The following is a 10726-nucleotide window of genomic DNA, read 5'->3' as shown; positions in this document are numbered from 1 at the left end:
AGAAAAAAACGTGCATGTGCCAGATTTGGAGAGCAGGAAAAAAAAAAAACATGGAGGAAAAAAAAGTGTCACTGGTGTGCTAGTGTGTGGTTGTGATTTATTTGTGTGTGTGTGTGTGTGTGTGTGTGTGTGTGTGTGTGTGTGTGTGTGTGTGTGTGTGTGTGTGTGTGTGTGTGTGTGTGTGTGTGTGTGGTTGAAAAGGGTGCAGATTTTATATTTGTTACATAAAAAGCACAATTATTTTCACTTAATTGTCACTTAAATATTGGTAAGACAAATGAGATTTAAGACACTTCGAATGTGATGTCATTCTACTAAAATTACAAATGATTTTTGAGCTAGCATTGAAATTATGATTTTTTGAAACCCAATTTAATTGCCTTTCTGTGGGTTTTAATGTGATGTAACCAAGAGTTTTGGTCATGAGAAGAAATGCGTTGACGATAGATTTAAAAATATATATCTTTTTTTTAAAATTCTGATTACATGGGCCCCTTTCTAGCATATTTTACATCACATTTTTTGCGACATTGATGCGTTACGGAAAGAAACGCATCAGAAAGAAATGATAATGTTCCCAGAAAAACATTTTTTTGGTTATTGGAAAAATAAAAGGGGATCATTTTTGTACCCGTTCTGTCATAAAGGGGGAAAAAATACCAAAATAAAAAAAAAAAAACGGAGTTTGTACTAAAGAAAAATTGTTTAGTTGAGGAGGAAGTCATGTCTGATACTTTGTCGCCCCCTATCGCTTGTACTAGACATGCGCGCTTTTGCGTGACGCTCGTCTTATTACGTCTGCTCCTGCATGCAGGTGTAGGCTGGTTAAAAAAATAAAAATACAATTTCAAACATTTTATTAAACCGAATCACAGAACAGTGTAACCTAAACACATTCTCCTCAGGAATATTTTGGATTGGATTTTTTATTTTATTTATTTCAATATGTATTTTTTTGTAAAGTTGTCGCCTCCTATCGGTTGACAGTGGGGGTACGCGGTTCTTTTTTTGCGTGACGTTCGGCTCATTACGTAAGCGCGTGCACGCACGCATGCCCCTCCCCCTGTCGTTGGAAAAAAAAAAACTTTTTTTTTTTGTATCGAAGGAATCAACAGCCGCCATCTTGTCGCGGCTCGGAAATCGGGATTTCGACACGGCGCTGGTTTTTAACTCGGGAACAGCGCGTCCGAGGCGACGTCCGGCGACAGCTCGCGGTCCGAGGCACCTCCGGTGAAGCGCTACGGAGCCGATTCGGGCGGAAAAAAAGCCCGGGATTCGTCGGCATTCGCGTCGGCCACGAACCAACCCAAAAAAAAAAAGCCTCCCCCCCCCCCCTCCTCCTCTCGTTCTTTCGCGTTATTACCTTTGATTTCCCCGTTCGCTCCGTGTCGTTCACACCGAGACAGGGGGAGCGGATCTCGGCGCACGGCATCGACGGCACGGCGGCTGCAAGAAGAAGGAGAAAAAAAGAAGAAACTATTTGAAATATTAAGAAAAACCAGAAGGGATTTTAGGATGCGTTTGTGCACGTTTGGAGGGTTTTGCACGATTTTTTTTGACGTCAGAGAAAAGGTTTTGATGAGGATGCACATTTAACATCGGCGCCACGACCGACCGCCCGCACGATTCCTCCGGAATATCTCCATTTACACGGTCTCTTTCGCCATAAAAAAATTGTTATTTATTGAAAGAATATTATATATTTAATAATCTTTCTGGGGCTGATTTACCGACGATAATGTGGGTGTTGGGTGTTGGATTATCATGGGGTAAATGGCGGTGGCGCTGTTGCTACTTCTTTGAGAATCCCTCCTCGCTGCTTAGCTTCAGCTAATTAGCAACTCGAACGTAGAAGTGAATTTCGCTTCATTTTTTTATATATATATAAAAAATCCACTTCGCCTCAAGGATTTCCATTTTTTTCCATTTTAAAATAAAAAAATGGCTGAAAATCTATTGGATGCTGGACCTCCGAGCGCGAAGAGGCCGAAGATGACAGCACCTGCCTCAGACGGGCCAGGTAACCGCTAGCTCACAACTTCTACACTAATATCTACACACACCAGAGCGGGTTTACTCACGGCTTTTTCTTACCTTTTACACTCTAAAACTTCACCAAAACCCTACATTGGTCGTCTTGGCTCATTTCTCTTCTCAGTATTGTTTTGTTCGCAGTAAAAGTGCCGTGTTTACCCTTCAGAGCTCCGCTAGCTAACAGCTAACACTCATTTTTTTTCCTTTTGCAGCGTAATTAGTTTTTCTGTCAGCATTCACACTGTTTTAATTGAACCTTTTTAATTCGTTTTATAAACATTTGGCTTTCGGATGAGTCTAAACCGGTGTACATGTGCAAGAGAGTAAAAAAAATGATGATAAAAGAAGCTCAGAATGGCCAGAAAACGCCTGAGGCTTCTGGACAGTGCGCGTGTGAAGTGCGGAAAGTGCGGATCGGGGACGTCAGTGGACGGCTGGAAGGCGCGCGCGTGACGCCTCGGCGGTGTTCCACCCTGTGTAGTAGGCAAGTGCGCGAGGACGGAGCCGTGCTGCTCTGCCCTGTCTGTGAGGAGCGCGCGCGGGACAGGAACAGGTCATGCACCCTATAGGGAACTCCTCTATTCATCCTGGAGGAGTTTCCTGAGGTAAAAGTAACCAAAGCTGCTCTTTAGGTCAATATGAAGTTCTAAAAAACCAAAAAGCAGCTCTCTACCCTCCCTCAATGCACAGTTACACTTCGATGACACGTTTCAGAGTCTAGTAAAACAAAAGACGAAGAAATGTAGACACCTGTCCATGCGTTCACAAATAAAACACAAGGCATGTGGTTGTAGAAAAACAATCAGCGTCTGTCTTGTCCTCTGTCTGCCGTACTGTAGTACACAAATCTACGCGTTTTGGGCAGTCTTACACGTTTCTGGTCCTGTCTACGCATCCCAGAATCGAACTAGACAGCGAGGCGCTCGGTCGTAGGAAAATAATCAACGTCCTGGATGATTTTTCTGAGGCGATAAGTCATTAAGAGTAACTAAAGCAGCTCCTTAGGTCGATTTGAAGCTCTTTATAGAGTGAAACGTTAGGTTTCTATACGTTTACACGTCGTAAAAAACGCAAGAGAAGGAATCCGATGACTACCGTCCCGTCCATGCGTTTGGAAATAAACCACTACTCTGAAGGCGTGGGGTCGTAGCCAAATAATCACCATCCTGGACGTTTTTATTTTAACAACAAGTAACAAGTCATTAGCGCTCCGGCTTCTTATTGAAACGGAGCGTTTCGAACACGTTTAAAAGGCATTAAAAGAGAAGTTTCGACACGTCCGACGAGCACTTCGAAAACGTCACCATCCTCTCCATACATTCAGTAATAACACTCACCTGTACACGTCGTAGTACTCTAGTACATACAAATCTACACGTATTGCCTTTTTAAAGGTCACGTCCGTACAAAGAAGAGGAAAATTTCTGACGTCTCGAAGGCGCCTCTTGCACGTCGCTGTCTTTTCCGTGCGTTTAGATTGAAAGGTCTTCGGTCGTCGCACAATAATCAGCATCCTGGAGGATTTTCTGAGGTCTTTTGGTCAATTTAGGTCTTTAGGTTCTCTTACGCTTATTTTAACGAACAATTCGCTGACACACGTTTCAAATCCGTTCCAGAGTTATTAAAAGAAAAAAAACATTTCCCAAAAGTCCAAAGAAATGAAATATTCGGTCGTAGGAAAATAATCAGCATATTTCTGAGGTAGTAACTAAAGGACACCTCAGTGAAACACGATTTCGGATTACACTACGAAAAAGAAAGCGAGAGAAAACACCTGACACGTGCGAAAGTGTCACTATCCTGTCCAAGCTTTTACAAATAAACGACTAGCAAGGGATGCGTGTTTAAAAGGCGACCTATATAAATAAATAAATAAAACCTGGCCACATTGAACCGTTTTAAAGACGTCCCTGTCCTGTCCAAGCGTTTAGAAATGAAACCCTTTCCAGGTGTGCGGTCATAACGTTTTCATGTGCATTTCGTGCTAGGTATGCAGTTGTAGGAAAATAACCAGCATTTGGTGTGCGCTGTATGTCCTCTTGGATCCTTTATTTTTAACATATTTCTGAGGTAATAATTCTTTAATACGATGCGTTTAAACGTACAATTTCGCTTCAGTGAAACACAGCTTTGAATACATTTAAAAGCCTTTAAACAAAGCGAATAAAAATGCGATGAGTTCCACCTCTTCCACATCACTGTTTATATGCAACGTTAAAGGCATAAAACTGTTAAACACTTGCTGTCCTATGAAAATAATCAGTGCCTGGTGTGCGCTATATATACAACGTCTCGCCATTTTAGAACCCTCTGTTGTGCGCTAGTATACGAGTACGGATTCGAGCACGTTGTGTACTTTGAGCGAAAGAGAATCTCCCTGTTAGCAAACGAAACATCTTGGGGCAGGAGCAGTCCGTACATGAATTCACCCTGGAAGCGTTTTCGAAGGCGTCAATACCGACAAGCTGATGGCGGCTTCAATAACGCGCCGATAAAACGCGCTCACATTATAGCAGCTATAAACGTACAGTTTCTCTCCTGCATTTTCTTCATATGAAAGGACACAAAGCAGTTTGACATGTTTTGAAGGTTTATTTACAATATGCATCATGATATTTTAGTTTTCTGCTTTGAATCTAAACAGGAAATGCAGAATGTTTTTGCAATAATAATTTTATTTTATTAACTTTTTTTTTTTTATACAGTGACAAAACAAGACCAAATTATACATTTAAAAAAGAATCTAGGATTCGTAAAAAGTACAATTTCTAACGTTTGCAAATGAGCAAACCAGTGATTTTTGTGGCTATTCTATTATAATAATTATAAAAAGAATTAAACAACTTGAGGTCGGGGAATGTTCACGTGTACACCGTAAACAAAATTAAAAACGTTAATGCGTAAATTTTTATCGTGATAAAAGTGCTGACGCGTGCACCTTAATTGTAATAAAAGCGTTCACGTGTGCACCTCAATCGTAATAAAAGCATACACGTGGCCCTTCATCGTAATAAAATCGTTCGCGTGTGCAACTTCATCGTAATTAAAATCGTTGACGTGTGCACCTTCATCGTAATTAAAAGCGTTCACGTGTGCACCATAATCATAATAAAAGCATACACGTGCACCGGCATCGCAATAAAATCGTTCGCGTGTGCACCTTCATCGCAATAAAAGGGTTCACGTGTGCACCTCAATCGTAATAAAAGCATACACGTGCCCTTTCATTGTAATAAAAGCGTTCACGTGTGCACCGTCATCATAATAAAATCGTTCACGCGTGCACCTTCATCGTAATTAAAATCGTTCACGCGGGCACCTTCATCGCAATTAAAATCGTTCACGTGTGCACCTCAATCTAATTAAAAGCGTTCACGTGTGCACCTCAATCGTAATAAAAGCATACACGTGCCCTTTCATTGTAATAAAATCGTTCACGTGTGCACTGTCATCACAATAAAATCGTTCACGTGTGCACCTTCATTGTAAAAAAAAAAAAAAAGTACGTGTAAATATGAATAATAATAAAAGCGTTTACTTATACGCCACAATCGGAATATATGCGTTCACGTGTACACATTAGTCGTTAAATATAAGCAGGTACTTGTTTACGTACATGCAAAGGTGTTTACATGTACATCAGATTAAGTGTTGACATGCTCACCTTGGAATAAAAGCGTTTACGTGTACACTCTAACCATGAATGCAAGCGTTTCACGTGTACACTCCAACCATAAGTGTGTTAACGTGTCAACACTAAATACAAATAAAAGCATTCACGTGTACCCTCTTGCCCTAAATAAAGCATTCACGTGCAGACCTCAATCGGAATGAAAACTTTCACGTGTACACTCTAACCATGAATGCAAGCGTTCACGTGTACACTCTAACCATGTATGCAAGCGTTCGCGTGTACACTAACCATGAATGCAAGCGTTCACGTGTACACTAACCATGAATGCAAGCGTTCACGTGTTTAGTCTGATTTTTAAAGGTTTATTTCAGAAGAAAAAAAAACATTCACGTGTACAATTTAATAAAAATAAACAAAAGGTTACGTAATCACGGTCAGAACATCAGAATAGTTCACGGCGAGTACGAATGGCATTCTCGTAAATGCGAACTAGACGTTTTTTTTGTTTAATTATTATTATTATTATTTATCTCCTCGGCACGTAATTAGTCCGGTTCTGTGGCATCTGTTTACGTTTATGCTCTGTGTGTGTGTGTGTGTGTGTGTGTGTGTGTGTGTGTGTGTGTGTGTGTGTGTGTGTGTGTGAGTCACGAAGCTCCTCCTGTGCGATTAAAAGCCTCCTGTGAGGAAATGCGACTTTTAGAGATTTCGTTTCATATAAAACGTTAGAGCGGATCGGTAGCGCAGGACTGAGGCATGTGCAGGACGTTTATAGGCCCCTATATTGTGCGTCTTTGCAACCTTATATATCTTTTAATGTTTGTTTTATAAAAAACAAACTAAACCAAACCGTATTCCAGGCAAAAAGGAAAGTTCAGGAGCTGAGCCTGAAAGTTTGCGTGGAGCCGAGATGTTTCTCCTAAACAAAAACACTTTCACAGGCCACTTGATTGCACACACCGACTGCAATACCATGTTTTGTTTTATTTTTTGTTTGAACTTTTTCTTCATAGTTTTTCCTTCAGAACGCCTCTAGAGAACCCGAGCCCACGCTGCCTCCATCTCGTTCGCTGTCACTCTGTCCCTCTGTAAAAAAACATTATTTCCACAATAAAAAAAAAGATCAGAACGATTGCGTAATAGTGTTGCTTGATTGACGTTACGGCGGTTCTGCTCTGATTATATTTTGGGGGTTTGGGGAGTCGCCTGATGGTTTGTTCTCGATTGTCAGTATCACACACGCGGGAGACTCTTGCCGCTTCACCTGGGTACAGACACTTCAGTGTCATCTGTTTGCAGTGTGTTTTATTACGTTGTGAAAAAACAAGTTGTTTGACTGGAAAGGAGAGTCTGAGAATAAGGGGGAGAACTAGAGAAGGAGAGAGAGTGAGAACCTGAGAACAATAGAAAACCAGAGAGAGAGAGAGAGAGAGAGAGAACCTGAGATAAAGGAAGAACCAGAGAGAGAAAACATGAGAGGAAGAGAGAACCAGAGAGAAAGAGAACTTGAGAGGAAGGGAAACCCAGAAAGAGTAAATAAGAGAGAGCTGTAGGAAGGGAAAACCGGAGAGAATTTGATGGAGAACCGTAGAGGAAGGGAAGAACCAGAAGATAGACAAAAGAGAAACTGAGGAAGGAGAAAAATAGATATCCAAGGACTAGAGGGAAACTAAGAGACAGAGCCTGAGAGAGTCCTGAGAAAGCAGGGAATCCGAGAGAGACGTTGAGAGAATTGAGAAGGAAAAAGAAAGCAAGGGAGAAGGAACGAGCCAGAAAACTGGGAAAAATTGTAAAAGGGATGAAACGGCTTTGCGTTTGGTGATTTTCCCACAAAGGATCAGTGGCTCGGTTTTCCATCTGGGAAATGAGTGTGTGTAGGGATGACTATCGCTCTGCGCTGATATGTTACTCGTGTTGAACGTCTGGAGTTGCTGCTGTGGTTGGTGCTCACGAAAAAGCCCAGAGTTCAGGGTCAGGAGTTCCACTGGAGGAGCCCCACAGGCAGCTGGCTCACCGCCCTGGTGTGTTGAGTAATGTCAGGCTGCCGTGCCCGAGTCCCTCGGAAAGTCGGACAAGACGTCTGCGTCATCATCTGCACAGGCACGTGTAAGGGCGGATTTGACCTGCTCAGGTTTTCATAAACCAGAACAGACTTGATGATTCCCTCTTGTGGTCAGCGCAACAAAAAAAGAATGCGATCGCGTAGAGGAAGTGTATGCAGGTGTTGAGGAACATGAGGTTTGCCATAATCACAGCATCAAAAATTAGCCCCGGTGTAGAATTAAAAGTGGCTCAGCTTCACACCATCGCTGAAGTAGAAGCTCCCGAGGCCTGTTGCTGTGCTTTCCATACGTGCAAGAAGGTCGTTGCTGGAGCCGTGGCGAGTTCACGAGGAGGGGGGACAAAGGTGTAATGGCAGAGCAGGGTTCCCTCTGTCGCAGGCGAGCGAATACCCCAAGCGTGCTGCACCTGTTCCAGCCCAGACGGCCAACTATCACGCCGGCCCCAGCGACCGACAGCTGCAGCTGCCCTGCCGTGTTTATTTATAGACTGAGGGAGCTGTATGAGAAGGGAGAAGGAGGGAGGGAGAGTCTGGACCAGAGCGGGAGGAGAGGTAGAGAGGGATGGAGTGATACAGTCCTCAGCGTGTGGGGTTCGGGTAGACGTTTCTCGTAGTTTTGGGTTTTGAACACGCGAGTTCGAAGTGGCCGTTGCTCAAGAACGCTGTCGCAACACCCGGGAAAGTCTCGAAGCACGCAAATTGTTTCCTTTCGTCTCGTTGTATTGCAGAGAATCTTTCTCTCTTTACGACGCTGCGACTCGGAGCTTCACGTGGCTTGTGAAACCAAAACAATGGCTTGCAGCGCTGTGCCTCCTGGCTCCGCTCCAGGGTGTGCGCGCGTGCTCGTGCGTATGTGTGTGCGCTCGATGCGCTGTTAAAGGAGTGATTCAGCACAAAGATGGAGAGATAGTAGCCGTGTGAATGAAAGGGAGACCGACAGAGAGGGCTGTATGCTGGCAAGGCCGTGTGTGTGTGTGTCTGTGTCTGTGTGAGTGTGAGAGAGGGCGATAAAAGAGGAAGAGATGATCTCTGGAGTCTCTCTAGTGTCACGCACCTGCTGACAGAGTGCCCTCATTTACCGCCAGCCGCTTCGTGCTACACGCGCCGCATCTCAATCACACGACCGGGAAACCCACGCGGCGCGTGTAAATAGCTGTGACGCTCTGTAGACTGAAGAAAAGAGATCTGGGTTTTGGGTTTAGAGTTCTCTGGAGGTGATTTTGTGTCTACATTTTAGGATGTGTTGATATTTCTTAATTAAATGTTAAATTTTTTTAACTTTACTAAAGTTTTTTTGACTGGTATAACCCTGCCCCCTTTTCCTGTAGCTTGAGATGATGCGTGAACATGATTGACCCTTTGTTTCTCGCTTATTCCCAGAGTTGAGCTCGTTGTCCTGGGACGACCTGGAGAGCAACCTGCCGGACGAGTTGATTCCGAGCGGCCCGAACGGAGACCTCGGTCTGATGGCCATGCCCTCGAACGGCAGCGGTGGCGGTGCGACTGGAATGGCGGACGCTGCCGCTAAGCACAAGCAGCTCTCGGAGCTCCTGCGGGCGGGCAGCGGGACGGGCCTGAACTCGTCCAGCCCGGGTCAGGGGGTGGGCATGGGGCCTCAGCTGGGTGCTCTGGGTAAGAGCCCGCTGGGCCAGGGCTCTCCTTCGCACGCCTCTCCGACACCGAAGCCAGCGGGCGGCGCTCCGCCGGGTAGCGCCAGCATGGGCCTGAACCCTGGCTTCAACCAGGCCATGCTTAACAACGGCATGATGGCACAGAGCGCGGCAGCACAGCAGCAGGGCCAGGTGATGAACGGGACGCTGGGGCCCGGCGGGCGCGGCAGAGGCGCGCCGGGCATGCAGTACCAGGGGCCGGCATCTGTCGGGCAGCAGGTGGCCGCGGCAGGGGCGGCACCCGGAGGAGCGGGCAGCGTGCTGGCCGAGACCCTGACGCAAGGGGCTCAGCAGATGGGCATTAACCCGCAGCAATCAAGCAACATGAACAAGGTGAGAGGCTCACTCTTTTTTCTCGTTGCTCGTTTTAAGGTCAAGCTGATGTTTTGTCATCGCTCCTCGTCTGTTCTCTGAAATCTCCAGCATACGTCACAGAGACGTTTCAGTAACGTGTAGCAGCCACTAGGGGTTTAACGGTACACAAAGATTAGCGGTCCGGTACGGTTAGAGGAAGAAGTCCTAAATTACTTGTCGTTTTTTATTAACACCTTTACATTTTACAACAATTTTAATTATTTTATAAATTAAATAACCAACAACGCACTACAACGCATATTTTCGGTACGGAGTGAGTAGCCACAGTGACACTGTGCTAACTCTAGGGGTTTTTTTTGTTTGTTTTTTTTCACCCCTGGCATTATTGTGTATGTTTTCAAGTTAAAGAATAATAAATCAGAGGCACTGCACTTAGTGTGAGGCGAAGACTAAACAAACTTGCGGTTCACCACTTAATACGTCCGTGAGGGAATTTAGATTTTAAACACGTTAAAGAAAAAAGTAAGAAGAATTGAACCGAGACAGTACGGTATGAAAACGAGTTACATTACATTACATCTAGTAGTCTTGGACCAATTGGAAACTTTGAAAGGAGACTGATGCTTCATTTTACGTGTGTTAAATGTGTCTAGTAAACCTTAGAATTCTGGGACTGAAGACGGTCTATTTGAAAGGGTGGATCGGTTTCCTATAGATGTTTATCTCTGGTTATAAAAACGTTTTTTTACCGGCGTCCATTTCGTATGCACGTTTTTTCCAGTGCGCTGTAGGAAAATCCTTTTTTTATTAAATAATTAGGGTTCCTTTGGATTAATGAAATTACCGATACCGAGTAATCGACGCCGAGATTCGGAGGCCGTCCACACGTCACAGATGCGCTATTGGTTTCCTCTGTAAGAACCGTGAAACAGGATATCGACGTGGCGTTCACCTTTCGCTGCGGTTTCACAGGAAGCTGGTTGGAAGGCGTCGGGTGGCTCACACACACTT

General features: G+C 44.4%; 1 protein-coding gene across 1 annotated transcript in view; it reads left to right on the top strand.

Moving 5' to 3' along the window:
* Positions 1-1080: 1080 nt before the first annotated feature.
* crebbpa (CREB binding protein a) overlaps positions 1081-10726 on the top strand; it is a 32319-nt gene continuing 22673 nt past the window's right edge. Inside the window, 2 exon segments of the mRNA XM_046840178.1 lie at positions 1081-2020; positions 9111-9733. Of these exon segments, the coding sequence (XP_046696134.1) occupies positions 1942-2020; positions 9111-9733 (702 nt within the window). The 5' untranslated portion in view covers positions 1081-1941.

Source organism: Silurus meridionalis, chromosome 26, assembly GCF_014805685.1.
Source record: "Silurus meridionalis isolate SWU-2019-XX chromosome 26, ASM1480568v1, whole genome shotgun sequence".
NCBI classification, from domain to species: Eukaryota; Metazoa; Chordata; class Actinopteri; order Siluriformes; family Siluridae; genus Silurus; species Silurus meridionalis.
The sequence above is the reverse complement of the archived record's forward strand: the minus strand, read 5'-3'. Positions and strand labels throughout refer to the sequence as shown.